We start from the raw sequence: 22,763 nt of genomic DNA, 5'->3' as shown, positions 1-22,763 counted from the left end.
ATGTATGAGCTGGAGGCTTGGTTCACAAATTCTTTATAGCCTTTGACACTGCAAATGAACTCATTGCTGCACATCTGATCTGATCTAGTGTCTTTGACTAAGCCACTGAGTTTCTATAAGAATCTTTTTATATCATCCACTTCCATCTATTTCCCCATGCCAAAATTTATTAGAACAGTTCAAAAACCTGAGGTGTGCAACTTTGCTGATGTAAAAGGATTTCCAGGGATATGCTAAGGAAAAAATTAATACATAATAAGTAGCTTTTTACAATATTAAATATATATATGTATATATACACACTTTTGAAAGGGAACATTAACTGCAGAATTTCAGAACCATTGATGTGTTCAATTCTTTTTCTCAGTTATAGTCTTTGTTACTGTTTTTTTTTTGCTGAAGATGCCTGCTAGCTAAAAGTTAAAATGTATGAAAGTGAAGAAAATGTCCTTCTGAGATTAAAAGGGAGTGCGAGAGGGAGAAAGAAAGAGGCACTGTCAAGATCTGACAGAATGGGAACAAGCAAGAAACAGGCACCCACAATTTTAGTGCATAGTCCAGAACCACGTATCAAACAGACAACTGAACATAAATAGCACCCTTATGGTAACGACAGGCTAAAGACATTGTTAAGCTCCAGTCTTTTCATGCTAGAATGCATTTTTCATTTAATTACAGGAGAAATGTTGAATAAGTTGTTCAAGGACTTCTTAAATGAGCACTTAAACTCAGCCTCCATATTCCTAAATTGTCCTAAGCTGCCTGACAGAAGAGTTTTCTCCTCATCTACTGGTTCAAGTCTATACTCAGCATCTCTGAAAAACAAGTCAGAATGATTCAGAAAATTAATTTTAGGGCTCCATTCTTTAAAATCTTAATGGTTATTACTAAGGAAGGATCCTAATAGATGGTGACAAAAGGGTTCCAAGGAAGAAACTGGAGCATAAAGTCAAAGTAGAGCAGACATTAATTTTAGATAGAATGCCTTCTTCAGGACTGCAAGAAATAAGGACTCTTAAACAAATGGAGTGGATAAGTAGGACTGTGCTAAATTTATACTCTGTAGTCAAGGCAGCAGTGCTACTACCATCTCTCATATATTTCTACATGTATATTTCAGCATGTATATTTCTTTTATTATTATTAGTAGCTTACATTAAATATACAGCGTACTGCAAGAATTATAAGAAATGTGAAGCTAGAGAAATATTAAATTAGAAATTAAATTGTAAAAAATATGTAATATACATGAAGCATTCACATTCTTCAAAACAGTTTTTATGGTTGTGCCCAATTTATATTTTCAGATATACGATGTAGGTAGATGCCCATTCATGTATGCTAGATAATTATGTAATTTTTTTATGTTATACAATGTTTAGTTAAAAAGATAATAAGGTTTATGTATACTCTATCATCTTCCTAATCTTTGCATAACTGCAGGAATTTTTAATATTGCCCTCTTTTATATGCAGCATTTCTGAATTGCTTGATCCAATTTATTTAGTGTATATATACTACGAACTGGGCAAAGTGTTATTCCAAACTAAAGTAAACCATAGTGATTAGCACTGTGTATAGTGATATATCAAGTATAATTCCTATTCCACAGTATTTTAAAAGCAGTCATCGTTGTTAGTACCCAAACAAACTTTTGTATTCCTCACAGGTATTTTGTCAAAACAAGACTGTAAATTGTTCTCTTACATGTTTTTACTTACCACTTTTTTAATTTAAAGAAAGTGTATGAAGTATGCATGTGTTGTCAAGGTCCAGTCAATAATAACTGACTCCAGTCAGTTATTGTCACTTACCTCAACCAAAGTACAAACCTTTGTACACTCGGTGTCATTAAAAGGGGGGCAGACAACACTTGATCCCAGTATGACAGCCCCTGCAGCAGTCTTTGCACACTTGTAGTTAGTGCAGTTGGAGGTCCAGGTGCTGCCTTCCTGAATGTATACATCAAGACCATTGTCAGGAAATACAAAACATTTTGGCTTTATCTCCAACCCAAAACATCTGTGAAAGTGGTCCCCTCATGCTGTAGTACCTACTGGAGTGAAAAGCTTGTTGCAGACCACCTACAGGCGGAAAAGACCATCCTCTAACTACCAATGACTACTCCTCCCTGGAGGCACAGTTCTACTCTCCAGAACACGGCTCAGCATTGGTGTACTAGTGCAGACCAAAAGGACTCTGTGCCAGAAAAAAAGGCTGATAGTTTCTTTTGTTCTAAAAGCAATGGGAAGCATGAACCAAATCATGACCACATCTAGATTTCCTTGTATGAATGCTGGAACAAACCGTGAAGATCCTAAACCCCAGTGCTTCAGTTTGCACACTTGCTTTCTGTAGAAACCAGAATGAGGAGAAAAGTGGCCCTGGGAAGAGGGGGACATAGAAATCCCGATGCAGACTTAGAAGCTCCCAATGTATCTAGATCACCTTATATGACTTAGAGTTACAATTTCAACCCTACCCTGCACTTAAAACATATCCAGCCTGAAGTAAATGATGATATTTATATATCTTTGCAGGAAATCTTACACCAAATAAAATTAAACAAGGTATTCACCTAGTGTGAAATAGCAGGTCTTTAAATAACACACTTTTTTCCCATCATATACCACAAATAGTTCCTGAGCATGTAACCAGCAGTAAGGAGGTATGAAGCAAGGCTCACAGCATGAGTTAACTAAGAAGCGACTGTCAGACACCTGTTTATTGTATCATTATAGTTACTTCCTATCTCTGTCCAGAGGTCCTTACCTCATACATGATTAGTGTTCCATTCTCAGTGTGAAAAGAGCAGGACATGTCTTGACAGGTACCACAACAAGTATGGTGACTGGAGGAAGGAATGTATATTTGATGCTGGAAAGAAAGGAAAACAACAAAAAAAGGAAAAAAGGTGTTTTGTAAACACATATGCTGCTAGAAATTACCTTTCAAAAGAATCCTGGAGACTCAAGGTACTCATCACTGTTAAGTTCTCAAATTCTTACTTAGCAAACAGGACTAGCAAAGTCTTCACTTGTGACTTATGGTGTAGTTGAGCTCACAAATTGCATCATTCCTGTATTCTAAGAGTACTCACAGCTTCACATTGCTGGGAACAGTTCACCATTGTAAAATGCATTGCATTGTATCCTGTGTTCTGATCTTTTTCTTGTAAGCACTGTACAGTGTAACAAAGGTCTCCACCCAAGAACTGAATCACTGACTGTCCAGGATTCAGTACCGTGACCTCTTGGAAGATGCACACATCATCCTTCTCTAACACCAAAAGAAATAAATGTTACCAGAATGGGAAAAAAAAAAAAATCATCAGGCAAATCAACAGAATCATTGTGTACACAAACAGAAGGCAAAGTCCTGTGGTCTGCAAAAGCATTCTAACTTTTAGACTTGATTGGTTTGTGGTTTATTTATCAGATGGGGGGGTGGGGGGTGGGAGGGAACAGATGAGGGAGAGGTGTAATTCAGCTTAAGGAAACACTGCAAAATGCAAAACTGTATAAAGTCAATAGTGTTCCTACTATGGAATTTAAAAAAAAAAAAAAGTGTTGGTCTTATTTTTAAAGAGTCCTAATATTTAACATTGGGCTACATATGCTATATGAATCATTCTGCACATCACAAAATGTAGCCTTTCTGTCTGTTAAACTAGCATGTCTACAATTACCTGTGGGACAGTAATATCCTCAAGCTGTATTGTAAATATGTGCTTTGCTCACAGAGGCACTTCAGCCTGGGCTGCAGTCAGGATTGCAGTGGGCAGCAAGCACCCCCATGCACAGCACAGCTGAAATCTAGTCTATACAGGGTAGCTGAGTAAGGGAAGGGAGCAGAGGTCTGATCTTAAGACAGCGTATCTACCTTTGTGCTGGACAGGTCTGTTGCTCTGGTGTGAGATGTCTCATTAGTGCTCGATACTGAACTAGCAGCACTCGCACTGCTCACACTCAGCTAAGGTTCACAATCTGCACCCTGTCTGCCTCCCACCAGACAGACCATGCCTGACTCTGAAAGCAAGGGCAGCATTATGACACTCCTACACCCCACCAGAACAGACACAAAAAGCATGGTGTTCCAAAAAGAGAGTGTACTGGCATAACTAAGTAGACACCCATGAAATGAAGTTAAAGGAGTGTTTATGCTTGAGAAAGTTATTATGGCCCTATAATGCTTTCTTTGCATGACTTTTTTTTGCTAAAAACTAAACTAAAACAGCTAAGAATATGAAAAAAGTTACCACAAATGTAGTGAGTGCATCCACAAGCACTGGAAACATTACTATCTATTTTTTTAACTTCTCCCTGAGGATAAAAAGATAAGAGTTTGCAAAGTCATAGACAATTAAATGTAGTGCTAAACAGACATTTTTTTTTCTTTAAAATGTAAAATATCACTTTCATCACTTCCACCCCTGCTTTCATAAAAGAGAAAAATTTCAACGTACTTAAGAAACAGTAGCACAGAGTTATTAGATGTATTTATCACTTTAAACAGGAGCAAAAAGAATGCATTTGAATAACAGAGTCACTGAAGAGCAATTTTTCCTAGATACAAAGTTATGTCAGTAATAAACATAGCAGCAACAGACTACCTTCTATGAATTTTCTTCCAAAAGCTAGGTAATAGCTATTCAAATTTGCAACTTCTGTTCAGACTTTACATTATTTAGCCTTCACATAAGGAAAAAGAGAAGGTCAAGCGACAGGCATTTGATAGGGAACATATCTCCATCACTGCAGTAATAATGGGAATTTGAACATTCACTCATAATTGTTTTCCAGATCACAGTCCCTATTATGAGAAGGTATATGAGGAGCAAAATATTTATGGCTTCTCATAACAGTTAAATTCAGTGATGTTAAATCATTTTAATCAAAAGCATAAAGGATTAAGAAAATAACATATTTCTTCAGATTATATATATGATCATAAAGCTTATTCCTCATTAATTATTAAAAATAATTGGGTTTATTTACATGGAAAACCTTCCCAGCATATTTTGAGTCAACATTGAACAGAATAATACTGCAGTTGCTTTTCTTCTTTTGACATCTTATAACACACAAGGCGAAATTTCCCCAAGGAATATTTGACAATACTGTGCAGATGCTTCGAGTTACATGCCTGTCCCTGTTCAGCCTCAACAGCCTTTAAAACTAATTGAAACAAGGAATAGAAAGGGAGGAGTAAGAGGGTTGAACACCATTAATAAAATTATCTAAAGGACAGTGCTTACCAGTTTACAGGTCAGCATAGTAGCGTTTTCACAGCTACATTCTGAAAAGAAAACAAGAAACCCATGGTAGTCAGTTATCTACTTGTTAGCTTTTGTTACCAGCAGTGACTAAGGAATAAAGCAATGATTACCACAGTGCCATTCTGGACAACACTGCCCAGGTATTTTTTCCTTCACAAGTGTCATTTCATCTGTGCAATTCATAGGAGGCTCAGAGCAAAGATTTTCATCACAAACTAAAGGGGACAGGGAGAGAAGAAACATATGAGACACATTTCTCAAATTTCCTTTGAATTTTCTGGCTTGTATTTCCTTGATGAACTATTTTAATGACATCTTAACTATTTTTTATTGTGCTTCTTAAGCATCTGAATTATATTTGGAACTTAAAAAATAAAGAACGATTTTAAAAAATGCTTTTAGTAGCCTTAAAACATGTCGAAATTTTCAGAAAACTTCACACAGGAATCATTTAATATTCCTCTTACTTCAGAGTCACTCAAGCTGATAACTAGGACCAGCTACAAATGTGCTGTAAAGCACACTTCTGTAAGATAACAGGAGCAACTGCCCTCCTAGGATGACTCCAGTAAGCAAATATATGCCTGCCTTATTGGAAGTGGCTTACTGGGGCTCTGAAAGATGACCACATACTAAGATCTAACTTTCTACCTGCCAGAATTTGGCAAAAACAGTGCCAAAGGCCCTTTGCAGAAACTTTAACCTGGGTGCAAGTGCAAGGAAAAGGTAAGGACCAAAATATGGAACCAGCTGAAGTAAAAATTACTAAGCTTCAGACTTGCTGGAAGACTACTTAATTAATTGAAATTACTCAGACACCAACAAGATAAGAGTTAATCTAAATCAAGCAGTTACACATGTAGACATTACTTAAGAACACACAGCACAATTTCTATGGTTTTATGAGGCTACCAAAGACCACATTAAACTGCAAATATTTTTCTTCTGTTTCTTTTTTGAATAATAGTCAACCCAGCAGTATTTGAAACCCTTGGCCTATTGCTTCCTTTAGCTTTTAGAAAAGCTAAAACTGCAAAGAAACTACCTAAACACTAGCGAATGGTACAACAGAGGAACAACAATATGGAATCTGTTTTATAGCAGGTGTTTTAGTATGTGAACAACTGTATATTTATACTCCAAGGATGGGATTCAGTTCCACATCAATATATCATTACTTAGATCACCCTGAAAGTACCTATATTCTCTCTGGTGGATTAAATAACCTTTCCAGACTCTATTGACTGGGTTGGTTAGACCAGCACTGAGTATACCAAGAAATCTGAGCTCACCTCTATGCGAACACCCTAATTTAGATCTCTTAATCTCTCTTGCAGCCCACCCTAAATGCTGAATTTCCACACACAGAGTCTGTCATATTTACTGAATTTGGTAACGAATTGAACTGATAAAAAATTGTACTCACCACAGTAGTAATGAGGACAACAGTAATGTATGGTATTAAGGTCTACAGTGAGAATTTCCCCCTCATTACACAAGGGAACAGGCTCAATACAGGATTCACAAACTAAATTAAAAAAAAAGCAAAGTTTTCAATACTAAAAAGTTAGCACATGTGGCTTCCATATAATAAGCTATATAACAAGTCATATTATGTTTGTTACTTGGATAACAGAGCTTTTATGGATTGACATTCAAATATAAAACCATAACAAAGTTCAAGTAGTATGTTCAAAATTATGTTTGAAAAAAAGATCCCAAAACTGAAGAATAACTTATGCTTTAGCCAGCCTGACCTGTGTGAAATCCCACTGACCTCTACATGAATTCCTGACTTAAATGATTAGGTTTAGAACTATAGACTGGTTTTGTAAATACTTCACTATTCCTTAGTTAATCATAAAAAATATTAGAGGATTCTTACCACAGAGGTAAGAGAAACAACAGGGATCTTCCTGTTTTGCTTCCACAATAAATTGATCTTCTCTGCAGTCCAGGTGGGAAGCATTGAAACAAGCTGAAGGATCACATTCTGCAGGATGTGAAATAAACACTGTTCTAAAAACAGACACAGAAATAATACTAAAAGGATAGATAAAAGATATTCTTCATCTACCCCAAATTATCTGTAAATCAAAAGTGACACAAAAGACAAACACAAGAAAATATTGGCATGTGGAAAAAAAAAAGAGTCATTGCCTGGTGCCATTTACAGTGTCTCACTCTGTTAACAACTTGTAAGGCAGGTTTTCGTACAACATATATTACAAGTGTGGAAAATGTCCCAGAAACTGTGTGTTTGTGTTTCCCTTACCACATCGGTACTGTGGACAGCAGGACAGGGGATGGTAACCTGCCACTAATTTTTCACTGGGTTTGCATGTTGGAATAATGGTGTCACACAATGAGATGTTACATTCTGTGGGATAAAAAAACAATTTTGACACATTTGAACAGATATGAGTGCAAGTTCTATATCTCAAGATGTATATACCATTCAGTATAGAGATTCACAAACTACAAGCAGCCCAAGTCAGCTTAAAGTGTACTCCATACCATCCTGTAGACCTCCAAGCTCAACCTAGGGCTGGTGGAACTCCAACCACGTGGCACGGTGCAAGCACAGTTATATCCCTCTTAAAGCAGGTATTTGCCTACACTGCTTCCTACACATGAAGCCAGCTAAAATGTCTCAGTGAAAATACTCCCTTAACAAATTCACAGTTCTGTGTTGGTTACAGGTGTGCAATGAGCAAAAGCATATCAGTTTGACTGTGCTGATTTTACTTGAAGATGTTATGAAGAAATTAGCATCTTTTAATTAACATTTTAGGAGCAATGAGCTTATTCCTTGACCGTGGCTAGACAAAATATTAGTATTCAGTGACCAGCTCACAGAATACTGCTTCTGTGAAACAGCAGTAGGTCAGAGGATACTGCTCTTGATACCAAAGCATTAATAAGAAAAGTGAACAGGCTCTGATGACTGCCCCAATTACCAAACTACTTCTATCATCAAGTATTTATTAATTTATTTTGAAATTCAACTGAAGAGCTTCAAAATTCATTTTAAACAGAAGATTTGTTTCACAAGAAGACTTCCAAGAATGAGAAAAATATATTATTTCAGTGAGTCAGTTCTTACAAAGTAAAGCAGCCTGCTTTGCTGGCCCAAGCAACTGCAAGTACCTAAAAAACACTTCTGAAAAATGCTACCTTGGACCCCTGTCTAAAGATCATCCTCTGCCACTGAATGTCAAGCACTTAATCTTATACTTCTGTTACTGAAAATAAGTGTGGTACATACCACAAACTTTCTTTGGACAGCAAGCTCTTTCTTCGATGACATGGACAATAACTTCCCCTTCTCTTTCACAGACCGGTAGTGGATCCTCATTGCATTCAGGTTCTACAGCAACAATGCTTCCATTTTCTAAACAGTTGTACATGCAACAGCCTCTCATGGACCCATTCCAGATCTCCCCAGCAGAGCGGGGTTGTCCTTTGTTATCTGTACATGCTGAGAGAAAAAACATTATATCCCTTTATTAAATAGAGAGTGCAGATTTCCTGCAAGCAACTATGAATTCCATAGAAGCATTGCATAAAATAAGAATACTGTGGAGCATTATGATCAAGGAATCCAAGAAAAGATGATGACCTCAAAAAGTCCAAATGAACAAAGACTTCACTATGGGTGAAAATAAATACTGAGTGTGAGGGAAAGAACCTGCTCATGCTGTTCCTTCCTGAGTAATCTAGGAAAGAAAACCTGGGTGCTATGAAAGAATGACCATTATTTTTCCCTGACAGAAGTACATCACCATTGGCTCTTGAATCCAAGTGCACTGAAAGCTCAAACTGGAGAGATAGGTGAAGGCTGTGTTGAAGGGAGCTATACAACATCACACTTACTGAGGACTGGCAGGGAACTTAAAACATCACTTCTCGTGAGCTGCAGTTAATATTAACATATCTACGAAACTGCCCTCTCCCGCAGCACTTACTACATTTTTCTTCTGGTATACAGAGGTCAGAGTCTGTTCTATGCAGAATAGTGCCATTTCTACAAACACAGTCCTCCCTTAAGTAGGAACAGGGAGAATCTTCATAGAACCATTTATTCAAGCATGTCTTGGCTTCACAGGGTTGCACACAAGGCTGGTATTCCTTGCCCTCGGGACAACTCAGTGCTGCAAGTAATAAAAAAAAGGCAGTGAGTGCTGCTGTTCTTTTAGCATTTAATTGGACTAACAGGTAGTAAGAACAAGCAAGTGTATCATAGAAAGCATGCATTTATATTTCTAACAGTATTTTAAGAAACTAATTCAATCAAGATTAAAACTGATTCATGATACTTTGACTTAAACAATACATCTTAATAACTTTTACCCTGATTTACTAATGCTGTGATAGAATGAGATGATACTCACAATAACAATAGAAAAAGAATATTTTTAACTCATCACTAAACACTGCAGCAGTATAAAGCCACTCTGGGGTATAGAACATAGCTATCTGCTTACAACAGTAATCAGGTGTCCTCCATTTAATGCAGATGTTGTGCTTGTTGCATAAAGCCGCATATGCAGAAAGTGCATCACACTCATAATTCCAAAAATTGGTGCTGTTGATCCACATCTTCTCACAAAACTCCTGTGGTGACACCTGGGAACATATTGTAATTGAGAATTAACAAGTGGAAGAGCTTTCTGCAATTAAATCACTAATTACAAGAAATAATACAACTGCAAGGGAAAAAAATCATGAGCATTGTCTGAAGCCAAAAAAAATGCATTTTTTTCCAGAACACTCATTCTGCAAAACTTCAACTGACAGAATTTTTTTATACTCATTAGTAGGCAAAGAAGACAGCCCTAATGACATTGTCACACCACTTTCGCAGTTACCGCCCTATCACCTAGAAGTCAACAATCTCAGCTAAGCTTTGCTGCTATACCTTCCATAAATTCCTGCTGTGAATGAATTATTACTGAGTGCTCTGTTTCTGTGTCTGCAGAAGACCCAATAGCCTGTGCCTATTGGGTCTGAATGCAGGTGGTGCAACCAATCTTTTTTCTGTTCTTATTTTTACAGGCTTGTAAAAAGGTGGAAAAGTCAGATTTTTCCTGTTTACTATGGTGCTGCAGCCCAGATTTCCCTATGGTTTCAGCAGTCTTCAAGCAGTCACTCACTTTGCCATAAAGTTAATTGCCCTGATGATTGTTTCCTATCTTTGTCCAGTTGCTTCATGCCTGTGAAGAGTCCAGTTTGCTTTATCCACTCTGGCTCTACCTCCATCATGTATGTGAAAGAAAACAAATTTCCTAACGGATGAAAGTCCTTGGCAGTTTTGATGCTGTGTCATGTTTTGCTATGAACTAGTAAAAGATGCAATTGTACTGTATTTGTGGCTATGAGAGTTCTCTTGGAAGCATTTATGAAGTAGGAATTCTGACTATTCAGATTCCCTTTATTTATTTTCAAATGAGATGTGTTAAAACAGTTATGAAAAGCATTCTGCTACCGGCTGGTGCTATTCTCCCTTCTTGATTCCAAACTGCTTATCACTGCTCCCTCCCATTAAGTTTCTGTGACTAATATCACAGTATGCTAGAGATTGGAAGGGACCTCAAAAGATCATCTAGTCCAATCCCCCTGCTGGAGCAGGAACACCTAGATAAGGTTACACAGGAATGTGTCCAGGCAGGTTTTGAATGTCTCCAGGGAAGGAGACTCCACAACCTCCCTGGGCAGCCTGTTCCAGTGTTCTGTCACCCTCACTGAGAAGAAGTTTCTTCTCAAGTTTAAGTGGAACCTCTTGTGTTCCAGTTTGTACCCATTACCCCTTGTCCTATCATTGTTTGCCACTGAGTAGAGCCTGGCTCCATCCTCGTGACACTCCCCCTTTATATATTTATAGACACTAATAAGGTCACCCCTCAGTCTCCTCCAAACTGTAGAGACCCAGCTCCCTCAGTCTTTCCTCATAAGGGAGATGCTCCACTTCCTTAATCATCTTGGTTGCCCTGTGCTGGACTCTCTCCAGCAGCTCCCTGTCCTTCTTGAACTGAGGGGCCCAGAACTGGACACAATATTCCAGATGGGGTCTCACCAGGGCAGAGTAGAGGGGAAGGAGGACCTCTCTCGACCTACTAACCACCCCCCTTCTAATACACCCCAGGATGCCATTGGCCTTCTTAGCCACAAGGGCACAGTGTTGGCTCATGGTCATCCTGTCGTCCACTAGGACCCCCAGGTCCCTCTCCCCTACAATGCTCTCTAACAGGTCGTTCCCCAACCTATACTGGAACCTGGGGTTGTTCCTGCCCAGATGCAGGACTCTACACTTTCCCTTGTTATATTTCATCCCGTTATTCCCTGCCCAGCTCTCCAGCCTGTCCAGGTCTCGCTGGATGGCAGCACAGCCTTCTGGCGTGTCAGCCACTCCTCCCAGCTTAGTGTCATCAGCAAACTTTCTGATAGTACACTCAATTCCCTCATCTAAATCATTGATGAATATATTAAATAATACCGGTCCCAGTACTGACCCTTGAGGCACTCCACTAGATACAGGCCTCCAACTAGACTCAGCCCCATAGACCACAACTCTCTGGCTTCTCTCCTTCAGCCAGTTCACAGTCCACCTCACTACCTGATCATCCAGACCACACTTCCTCAATTTAGCTGTGAGGATGCTGTGGGAGACTGTGTCAAATGCTTTGCTGAAGTCAAGGTAGACCACATCCACCGCTCTGCCATCATCCATCCACCATGTTATTTCCTCATAAAAGGCTAAGAGATTGGTCAAGCATGATTTCCCCTTGGTGAAGCCATGTTGACTGCCCCTCATAACCCTCTTATCCTTGATATGCCTTAAGATGGCACTAAGGATAAGGTGTTCCATCACTTTCCCAGGGATGGAGGTGAGGCTGACAGGTCTATAGTTACCCAGGTCCTCCTTCTTGCCCTTTTTGAAGACTGGAGTGACATTTGCTTTCCTCCAGTCCTCAGGCACCTCTCCCGTTTCCCAAGACTTGGTAAAGATGATGGAGAGTGGTCTAGCAATGACTTCCGCCAGTTCCCTCAGCACCCGCGGGTGCATCCCATCTGGACCCATGGATTTATGGATGTCCAGATTGCTCAACCGGTCTGTAACCCATTCCTCATCGACTAAGGCAAACCGCTCCGTTGACCTGACTTCATCTAAGGTCTCCGGGGTACAGGGCTCTTCAGGACTGCCTGCAGCAGAGTAGACAGAGACAAAGAAGGCATTCAGTAACTCTGCCATCTCTGTATCTTCTGTCACCAGGGGACCCATCCCGTTCGTCAGTGGGCCTACATTGCCTCTGGTGTTAGTTTTATCTTCCATGTATTTGAAAAAGCTCTTTCTGCTGTCCTTGACCCCTCTCGCCAGATTTAATTCTAAGGAGGCCTTAGTCCTCCTAGCTGCCTTCCTACATCCTCTAGCAGCAGCCTTATATTCCTCCCAAGTGGCCAGCCCCTCCTTCCATGACCTGTAAACTCTCCTCTTCCACTTGAGCATACCCGGCAATTCCCTATTTAACCACGCAGGTCTCCTGGCCCTCTTCCTTGACTTCCTACGTGTCGGGATGCTCCGATCTTGAGCTCGGAAAAAGCAATCCTTGAATGCCAACTAACTATCTTGGGCCCCTTTACCTTCAAGCAGCCTTGCCCATGGGTTTTCCCCTAGCAGTTGCTTGAAAAGGCCAAAGTTTGCCCTGCTAAAGTCCAGGGTTGCAATTCTACTTGCTATTCTACTGGTCCTACCACACAAGATCCTGAATTCCACCATCTCGTGGTCGCTGCAACCAAGGCAGCCCTCAACCTTTACTGCTTCGACCAGACCCTCCTTGTTAGTTAATCTTCAAACAAACAAACAAACAAATAAATAAACATCAAAACTCTTTAACCCCTTCCTTTCAGAACTTCATCAATTTTTTCTACCTGTGGAAAGTGGGGAGAGGGCTTGGAAGTTTGAAGGAAGGGGCTCAGCTGCCTGCAATACCTTTAACAGTATTTGTGATGAAAACTGAAGAGTATCACAATACAAACCAATGATGGAAAGGCAGAACATCAAGAAGTGAATCAGGAATCTGGACACATCTATCTCTGAGAAGGAATGGGCCCCTTAAGTAATTAATCCTTTCACTTTGTATTACTTGGGGAAAGTAATTCCTTATATAGGGTTCCTTATATAGGAAAGCAGCTGTGCTGCACTACCCACCTCTAGTGGCAGTCTGTGTGCTACAGCTAATACCCCTATTAGAAAGTACAGTGCCCAGAAACAAAAGATAATGCTTTCTGTAAGAAATGTTACCAAATTGTCAACATAATAGTAAGTATATCAAAATTTGTTTAACTGGAAACATCTTCAGTTCAAGCAGTTTCAGGCTGCATGAGTTGCTGATGTATGCAGCAGAAGCATGAGGCTTTCTTTTCTAGTGACCCGTGTCAAGCATTTATTAAAAATTGAATTATTATTTGGAATGTTCTTCTGTTGAGATGGTGATCTGATGTCTCTCCTTTGAGCTTTTCCTACTAAATAATTTAAGACCATAATAGCACAAGGATCCATATAGATGTATGTTTACAACAGACAGTATGACAAGAGTATTAAAGCCAAAATGATAGAGGTATTAAAGCCACCGGTCCAGTTGTCAGCTCATGGAAATAAGCAATACATAAAAAATATACATATCTCTCTTGCTCTTTTCTTAACTATAAATCTTTAATTTGCACCTGGAATTTCTCTGATCTTCATACTCACTTTCTTATGACAAGGGATGAAAGTGCTTCCATTTAACAGTCCCATACAGTATGTACAGTTATCTTCAGTACAGCTTCTTAGTGGCCTCCGGGTTGTTACATCAAGTGATTTCTCAATTTCCCAACTCCTAATGAACACTTCAATTTCCTCCATGTTTGTAATTATGGTCCTGTTTTGCATTTTCAGATCATCAGTAGGGTCTCCATTACACACCCCTGGGGACAGAGCATCGCATTCAAAGTACAAACAAACATGCCATATTACTTCCTTTGGGAAAGAAAACCACTGAAAAAAAACTCCACCTAAACCCCTGAAATCTGCTGGCTACCTGAATTCATTACTGTATGTATTCTGTTGATTAATCAATGAAAACATATCTTCCTATAAGCTGTCCTGGATTCAGCAGTAGCAGTCATTTTCCTCCTCAGCAGCTGGTGCAGTGCTGTGGTTTTGACTTTCGGTCTGGGAACAGCACTGATAACACCGATGGTTTTAGTTGGTGCTCCGTAATGCTTACTCTGACCAAGGACTTTCTGAGCCTCATGCTCTTCCAGGGAGGAGGGGAAGCCGGGAGGAAGCAGAGACAGGACACCTGACCCAAACTGACCAAAGAGGTATTTCATACCACAGCACGTCATGCCCAGTATATAAACTGGGGGCAGTTACCCGGAAGGGCGAGATCACTGCTTGGGTCAGGCTGGGTATCTGTTGGCGAGTGGTGAGCGGTTGTGTTCTCTTCCCTTGTTATTTCCCTTATCATTATTATTATTGGTGGTAGCAGTAGTGATCTGTGTTATGCCTTAGTTACTGGGCTGTTCTTATCTCAACCAGTGGGAGTTACATTCTTTTGATTCTCCTCCCCATCCCTCCGGGAGTGGGGGTGGGGAATAGGGGGAGTAAGCAAGTGGCTACTTGGTTCTGGGTTACCAGCTGGGCTTAAACCACGGCAATGTAACAAGCCTTTAGTGACAAAATTTTAATATCCATAACAGTGTTTTACATCCCAACAACTAATTAACCAAGGTTCCTTTATCCTTTTTCACTTTCTTTCCACATTGCTAACCACACCGTAAGTGCTTGCCTTCATGCTTCCAGCCCTGTATCCTGATACCCTCCAGGGTCCCTTGTAGGACTGGGTTAGCCTCACATTTCAGGTTGTTACTCTCGGCAGCATGGAAAAACACAGAAGGTGGCATCTGCATAAGGAGCATTTGATGGTAGCACCATTCTCCAATATTCTTAACGCTTCTGCTTCTTGCTGCTGCCCTAATGCCATCCCACAAATTGTGGTGGTGTTAGAATTTGTAGGGTGATGCTAAAAAGTACAGCTTTAAAAATAAAGCCATTGTGCCACATAGTCCCACAGTTTTTTCAGTTTGAGAAGGAGAGGATGGGAGAATCCCAGACAGGAACAAAAGGCAGAGAATAGAAAAGAAGAGCTAAAAGAGGCTTCAGACTTCATGTCAAAATATCAGGTAGAGCAACACTTCACAGCAGAGATTGGATTTGTCTGCAGAGTCTTCCTCTTTCTTTCCATGGCACGAGTAACTATTCTATAATCCTTCCTACATCCTACCTTCCTACCACATCTTATCCCAATGTTTTTCAGTGTGCACGGAGAAGATGGCATGATACTGGAAAAAGATGCAGAGCCAGCATTCACCTTCTCTCAGTAGATCTAGGACAACTTTCATTCAAGCAGAATATAGCAATTGATTTTCAACTTCTTTTGTTTACAGCTATATTTAAACCATACCTGTATTGGGTTTTGTTTGCTTTTTAAACTGAAAGCAATTTAAAATACTATAAAAATTGCATTTTCCTGTTCAATTTGGGGTAGACTGCAAAATAACAATGCACCAGAAAGTGAGCATACATGATAGAATTAGAGTTACTCAAATATTTGCTTACAATTTTCCATATAATTCCTACTAGTTAGAGTTATAAGAAGGCAATCAGGGAAGCCTGAAACATGCTCAATTTAGTATCACTGTAAGTCTGAGACATGTCAGCACAGTTTTGGACCCTAGATCCAACCTTAACAGATCTCCGTTTGGATTCACTATCCTCAGGGGACTTGGACCCTTCCCAAAATATGCCTTTTATCAGTATTTGCATACTGATAAGCTGCCACTGCTAACATCTGTTATCCTTTTCTTTCATAATCACTGAAATATACTGTCACTACCTGAACTTCTTCAGCAGCCAGTTCTCCATTGAAAATTTTACCCTTTTCTTTACCTGACTTCAACAATATTCTTAAATGCAGGCAGTGATGAGTACAGTTTTTTAAAGTTAATTAGGTACAGTGTAATGATCATTCCTTGCTCTGCAAAACAGAGTGCTTTGAAACAGAGCTACTGATTTACTATTATTAATAGAATTTCACAAACAACCTCAAATAGGATTGTCAGTGTAGTTAATGGAGGTCACAAGGATAGCTATAGGGACAGCAGGTCACAGACACAAAAGGCAGGTGTACATTTTAAGTGGGAAATTATTAAACATAAAAAAGTCATAGCCTCACCGCAAAGTCCTTCTGTCTTCATGGATGTGTTAGAGTGTAATCCATACTGTATATCGATGATGCCTGTAATGTGAGCCCACTTGATGCTAATACCAGCTGGGGTATTGACAATATATATTGCACCAGTATCCTGAATACTCAGTCCTTCTTTTGAAAATGGTAATGATTGAACTACAGAATCCACTACCACCTAAAATAAACCAAATATGGTTTAGAGATAAAAACAGATGGCAAAGATGCATTTTATGTCTCTACATTTTATAACAAAAGATATTTTTTACAGCCTCTGCCGCATGCAATAACAGACACAGTGCTTAAGTCACAGAACTTCCTGTCAGTGCCATTTCCTATAGTGGCAAATGAAGTAGGCATAAGAAAAAAAGATACAGAAATCTTTTCTAATTACAGAAGCAATAAATCTTACTTATCATATATCATATGATAAAACAAAAAACCTCCACCCGCATTCATTTATTCAAAGTTATCTGTTCTCACCTGTTACTACCAGGAAAGGCACCTGAAGTATTTATCACATTTTGGAACATTTCTGTTTGGGTTTTCTGGAAATACATCTCAAGTATAAATGCTTTTGCAGCTTCTCTAAAATCTCAAAAGAGCTTTGAAGTTTCATTTTGGATAAATGGCATATAAGTGGAGCATGGTGTCAGAAATATATATTCTTTGCTTCTAGCATACTATGAATTACTGGGAACCTGACCAGCAAAGTAATCCTAATCCTACAGTGCATTCATTATAAATCTAATCTATTGCATTCTACAACAGAATGAGCTCTCAGCTATCTTTTAAGTGTGCACATGATATATACATGACATATACTCACTTTTCTTGCTAAACGATTGATAAGTAATTGATATGTGCCTGTTGTTACATTTAATTTCTTAAAACAGAGCCCCGAAGTGCTTGCAGGGGGAACCTTAAAAGAAAAGTGACAAACAAGTTCAGTTACTATTTATTTTCTAATTGTGTACCAGTGCCATGGGAATTTTTTTAAGATGTTCAATAATGACGTGTTTTATAATTAGTAAAAGAAAAAAGTACTCACTAGTTTTCTTATTGAATTTGCACTCTGAAAAACATTAGAAAGAGATTAGAAGTGTAATAATAATCAGCAGCATTCTTATTCGGCAAAAATAGGTTGACTGTTTTCTTTAAGTTCTACAACCAACTGTATAATTGAACTAATTTAATATATTCCTTATAAATAATAAAAATACACATTTCCCAGCTAATGCAGCTTTCTGTGAATTATTTTTGTGAACTTTGTATGAACTATTTTTAGAAACTTGATTTGCTTGTTAAAGATTTAAATCAAAGGGATTTATGTGGAAAATAAGACAGAAAAGATAACACCATAACCTGAACAAGCTGAATTAAAAATACAACAGATATGCCAATAAAATCTGCTGCCCTAACTCTGATAAAACTGCTACTTTACCAAGGCATCCTCCTGCACAAGATGTAGCTCATACATACCGTACCTCAGCTAGCTTTTAGCTGAACAGCTTTAACATTGAAAGCAACTCATTATCAGTATCACAAGATTTAGCATATGCTGCAAGGCCCTTTCAAAAAGTATTTCTTAGAGAACCACAGCTGCAGACTTCTAAAGCACATCTGCTTCCATGAGCTGTGTTCACACCTTTAGTCTGCAACCAAGAAACAGTGAAGGGAGAAATTTAAAAGAAAACCTCTAAAACAGTGTAAGACTCGGGACTTAAAATTCATGTGTACGGTTCCCCCAGTGAGAGTACATAAGAGAGCAAGTAAGGATGGAAAGGAAAGAATCCTGATGGAGTTCCTCATCAGGAACTTCTTTATCCACAAACCGAAGATGGAAATGTAAGCCAGTTGTTCAAGGGCTACATAAATTAGGAGTATGGACAGTGCAAAGGAGGGGTATGCAAAGACCCTAAGGATGAGACTGACCTGACCTAAACTGACAGTCTAAAAATAAAGTGGCTGGATCCCCTCTGTAGGCAATGCAGTGAGTTGGACAACTACAAAGGACAGCTCTTTACACTAATCCCAAAACAATCGATTAATACCTTCCTAAAATAACTACAACAGATTTCAGTGGCTATTCAAAGTATTTTAGTATTTTTGCCATACTGTAAATTATAAATTCAAGTCCTCGGGAAGCTTTGTAGGTGGAGAACCTGAATGGAGACATGCAGATACAGAAGCTACGTCACCCTAATTAAGTTAAAAGGAACCTACATTTGAATTTCGTTATAATACAACAATTACTGTTTAACCTGAGACAAAATTCTTTGATCTAGAGAGCATGATTAACATGTTCCTTGAATATTAAATAACTTGCCATTTTTCAAAGGGTATGGCTTTTATCTGTAAGTTTTAATTGATAAAGTTTAGCAGAATTTCAGTCTTATAACACAAAAATGCAAGAAACTATGACAATTATTGCACAAATGCAAGAATCTTACCTGATTAGCAGGACATTTTTCAATATGAGCAACAATAATTTCTCCTGGTAACTTGACTAAAATGTAGGAAGCCATATTACAGAGGGCTATGTTGTTTCCATCAAATGTGATAACACTCAGTTCAGACAGTACAGAACATTGACCTAAAAAAGAACTGTCGTTTAATGAGATTACCACAAAACCATATACAGGGCATTTCTAAAAACCTTCCAATTTAGCAATATTTGCTTTCTCTCCCTCTGAATGTTCATATATATATACTGATGACCTTGCTCTGCAGACAGCATACTGAACCAAAAGCAGAAGGAAGTGTCTTACATTACTCAGTGGAAATAGTTTAACCTATTAAGCTATGTGCCCAGAGTAAAAGTTTAAATTGGTGAAAATTTTCACTTAAGTCAATATTTTACAGTCAAGGTCATTGAATCAGTACATTGTGAAATAAAATACATGCATTAAAATGTATGCAATTTTGAGCTACTGATAACAAGATGCGGATCTGTCCTATCTTGAGACAGATATTTAAAAGTGCAATATGGTTTTCAATAACGCTGCAATGTTATTAATATGACTCCTTTGTGGCTTTTTTGTTCCCTTGGCTGACAGCCATCTGCCAGTTTCTGTAGTTTCTGAGTATGAGTGAAAACTGCAGTTAGAGCTAACTGAAATTTGGGGGTTCTGTCTTGCAGAAATGACAGTATTTAATTTGTTTCCTTCACAAAATGTTGAAATCTGAACATTTCCACTGATAGAAATTCTGAAAAGAGAGTCAGCTGGAATATGCTGATGTTCATGTTGCAGATTTCGTTTCAATCTTTTGATTCAAAAGAAAATATTTTGACTCTCTTGAATTCAAAGATACCAAAAGTTTCAGTATATTTTATTCTGTTTTGCTGATGAACAGTTCTTTTAAATTCATGTCAGTATTCAACCTCATATTCCCACTGTAATAAACCCTTAATTTATTACTTGAAATTTACAGATCAAGGCTCTATGTTGTATTTAAAAATAAAAACAGTGACTTACAAGGACATTCCCATTCTGGGCAACAACTATCAGAGTTAACTTGAACCGGCATTCCTCGAAAACCACAGTCTGGTTTCTGCACATCCTTAAGGCAGTTCCTTGAAAGGTTGTATAATATCCAATCCATATTAACACATACATAGTGGCTACATTTGTCAACAGGTTCAAGGTATCTTGGCTGTCATATAAGGAAAAAGCAACCAGAATCAACCTTACGTTCATTGCCCTTACAGAGTCCAAGCGACCACTTGTTCATCACCCTGCTCTGAGACAGAATCAGCATGACTACAAGACTCCTCATCAGTTATTTTGGAATGAATTGCTTTTTTGTGACAGGTGACAAGGATGCACATCCCACACCCACACCCCTCCTGCTCCATCTAGCTTTGGTGGAATGCAAAACATTGTGCACTGAGGCTACATGTTATATTCAGCAATAATCTGAAGCATTTTAAAAAAATACAGGATCATCCATTCCCATCATTTTAAGCCCTATAACAAAGAATCAAATGGAAAAAGGAAAGGTGGAGTGAGATTATGCAGAAACAAAAACATCCAATGGTTTATGGTTTTGTCTACAGCTCAAAAATGTATTTTCCTTTCTAGAGTCAGCACATAGCTTTAAAAGTCTTACATCCAAGTTGCAGAATATACTACAGCAGTATAGGAGCAACAATACTGCAACCATCTAAGAATAGTTGCATATTTTAAAACAGACAAATGAAAACAAAATCAGGTGATTTTTAAAGCTCTGGTATTACATACATAGCATAACACAATGGACTGCAAAGCAGTATCTATTTTAACACATAGGAGCAAGTAGAACTGATCATACCACACATTCAGAAGATGTAGACATCAGTGTATGCATCATTGTACCAAAGGAAGCCTTGTCAGCTACAGCTGTCATTGTTTCTGTGCTTGCCAGAGAACTTAGTGTTTCCACAGGCTCTGGAGAGGAAGGCAGAGACATTCCACCACTAGAATGAGATAAATCTACTACAGTTCTGGTCTGAAGCTCTGTGGGCTTTGTTAAACTGAAATAAGGTTTAATGGATTTCTGTGTTGGGATATTTGACCAATCTGATATTATTACATCTGGGACTCCAGAAGCAGAGAGATTTTTTACTGTGGTTATGTTTCTTGGGAAAGGTGAACTCTGAACTGGAGATACTGTGAAATAAGACAGGGAAGATTTCTCAGTTGTGGTTGACTTTGTCTTGGTAACATTTCTTTGCTCATGTGAAATCTGACCACTTTCTAAAACATCCCCAGTTCTTTCAAATGAGGTTGCATATTTAACTTCTGAAGCTGCAAGTGAGGTACTCTTTGTCTGTGATAATGGACTTGTAGTACCAGTTGTTTTCATAATCATAATTTTTGGAGTCTCTTTAGTGCTCTGCAAAACCTGAGTCACTGCAGGTGTAAATAAAGATCTGTGTGACACATGCATGGATGTTTCTGTGGTGGTAGGAACTGAAGCTGAAGCCATATAAAACTCCAAATCGGCAACAAAAGAATCAGTGGTTTTTGTAGTAATGCTAGAGGCCACAGTAGTGACAGAAGCAAAACTGCTTGAAGAGCTAGGTGGTATTTTTGCAAAAATATAAGGCACTTTTAAGGATGTAGCATTCACTGTTGTGTTCTTGATTGTTGGTGTAGTGGATTGAGTGATGATTCCAGCAGATATGGATGATATTGTTCCATCTTCTGAAGAACTTACCGAAGAGCTCTGTTTTCCTAGAGAAACAGTAGAGATACAAGCGGTCTTAGGAGGAGGTGAAGACACAGAGACCCTACTGGACTGGCTTTCTAAAGTGGCTTCAGGAGTTGTAGGCATTGGAAAAGGGGGCATTACAATGGATGTTTTTAGTGCTACTGAAAGGCTGAAAACCTTATCTTTGAAATGAAGGCAGAAGAATCTACAGAAGTTACAAAGTCTATAATTGGGCTTTTTGAGGTTCCTTGTGTATCAAAGATGAAACTGACATTTGGGTAGCAGTTATATTTTGTGTTAATGATGATGTCCTACTGTCTGTGGGGATCAATGAAGAGCTTGCAGTAAGATGTCACATACAATTGTACAGATGTTGATAACAAAATATCAACAAGATTTGTTGATAAGAAATAAAGATGATGACCTTGTAAAAGAAGGATCATTAGGAATTAAATCACCTGAACTTTGTACCACAACATCAGTTTTCATGTCTGTCTGTGAACAGCTTGGGTAATCTGTTACTTCTGAAGCGGTTATTAATGTAGCATTTAGAGGTAATACCAGTGTCCTAAGAGGGAAGACTGTAGACATAATCGATTTCATTAGCTTTTTTAGAAATGGATGATGCTGAAAAGGGATCAGTGTGCATTATGTATTTTTCTTCTGCTGAGGCTTTACTTGCTATAGACATATCAGGGTTTATCGGATTGACAGGAAAAGTGGAAACTGAGGAAGGGACTTTGTAAAGACTTTCAGAGGCAATGGTGACATTCACCATAGTTTTTGGCTCCAAGGAGATAATCAGAGAACACACTGTTATAGATACTGTGCATGTTACAGAAGGACCCAAAGAAGTATTTAGAGGAATTTGAGAAGCAACTTGAGGTGAAGATACAGCCACTATGGGGAAAGTAGAAGAAACACTGCCTTTTATTAAAGGAGATACCTGCTTGAGAACTGAAATTTCCACTAAAGTTAAAAATGGCTTTGGAGAAAAA

The 22,763-nt window shown here is 38.6% G+C and overlaps 1 protein-coding gene across 1 annotated transcript in view; it reads right to left on the bottom strand.

The window, feature by feature from the left end:
- Positions 1 to 22,763, bottom strand: part of OTOGL (otogelin like) — a 97,569-nt gene that overhangs the window by 5,644 nt on the left and 69,162 nt on the right. The window contains exons 38-56 of the mRNA XM_062613627.1: positions 20,884 to 21,947; positions 20,049 to 20,226; positions 19,023 to 19,165; positions 17,621 to 17,644; positions 17,399 to 17,491; positions 16,558 to 16,747; positions 14,031 to 14,245; positions 9,766 to 9,907; positions 9,247 to 9,432; positions 8,547 to 8,759; positions 7,554 to 7,658; positions 7,164 to 7,271; positions 6,705 to 6,806; positions 5,389 to 5,493; positions 5,258 to 5,298; positions 4,259 to 4,322; positions 3,101 to 3,279; positions 2,773 to 2,877; positions 1,833 to 1,952 (exon numbers count right to left, since the gene is read on the bottom strand). Of these exons, the coding sequence (XP_062469611.1) occupies positions 1,833 to 1,952; positions 2,773 to 2,877; positions 3,101 to 3,279; positions 4,259 to 4,322; positions 5,258 to 5,298; positions 5,389 to 5,493; positions 6,705 to 6,806; positions 7,164 to 7,271; positions 7,554 to 7,658; positions 8,547 to 8,759; positions 9,247 to 9,432; positions 9,766 to 9,907; positions 14,031 to 14,245; positions 16,558 to 16,747; positions 17,399 to 17,491; positions 17,621 to 17,644; positions 19,023 to 19,165; positions 20,049 to 20,226; positions 20,884 to 21,947 (3,377 nt within the window). The remainder of the gene's footprint in view (positions 1 to 1,832; positions 1,953 to 2,772; positions 2,878 to 3,100; positions 3,280 to 4,258; positions 4,323 to 5,257; positions 5,299 to 5,388; positions 5,494 to 6,704; positions 6,807 to 7,163; positions 7,272 to 7,553; positions 7,659 to 8,546; positions 8,760 to 9,246; positions 9,433 to 9,765; positions 9,908 to 14,030; positions 14,246 to 16,557; positions 16,748 to 17,398; positions 17,492 to 17,620; positions 17,645 to 19,022; positions 19,166 to 20,048; positions 20,227 to 20,883; positions 21,948 to 22,763) is intronic.

This window comes from Pezoporus occidentalis, unplaced genomic scaffold, assembly GCF_034315485.1.
Source record: "Pezoporus occidentalis ecotype Australia unplaced genomic scaffold, CSIRO_AGI_Poc_V1 ctg17, whole genome shotgun sequence".
In the NCBI taxonomy this organism is placed as follows: Eukaryota; Metazoa; Chordata; class Aves; order Psittaciformes; family Psittacidae; genus Pezoporus; species Pezoporus occidentalis.
The sequence above is the reverse complement of the archived record's forward strand: the minus strand, read 5'-3'. Positions and strand labels throughout refer to the sequence as shown.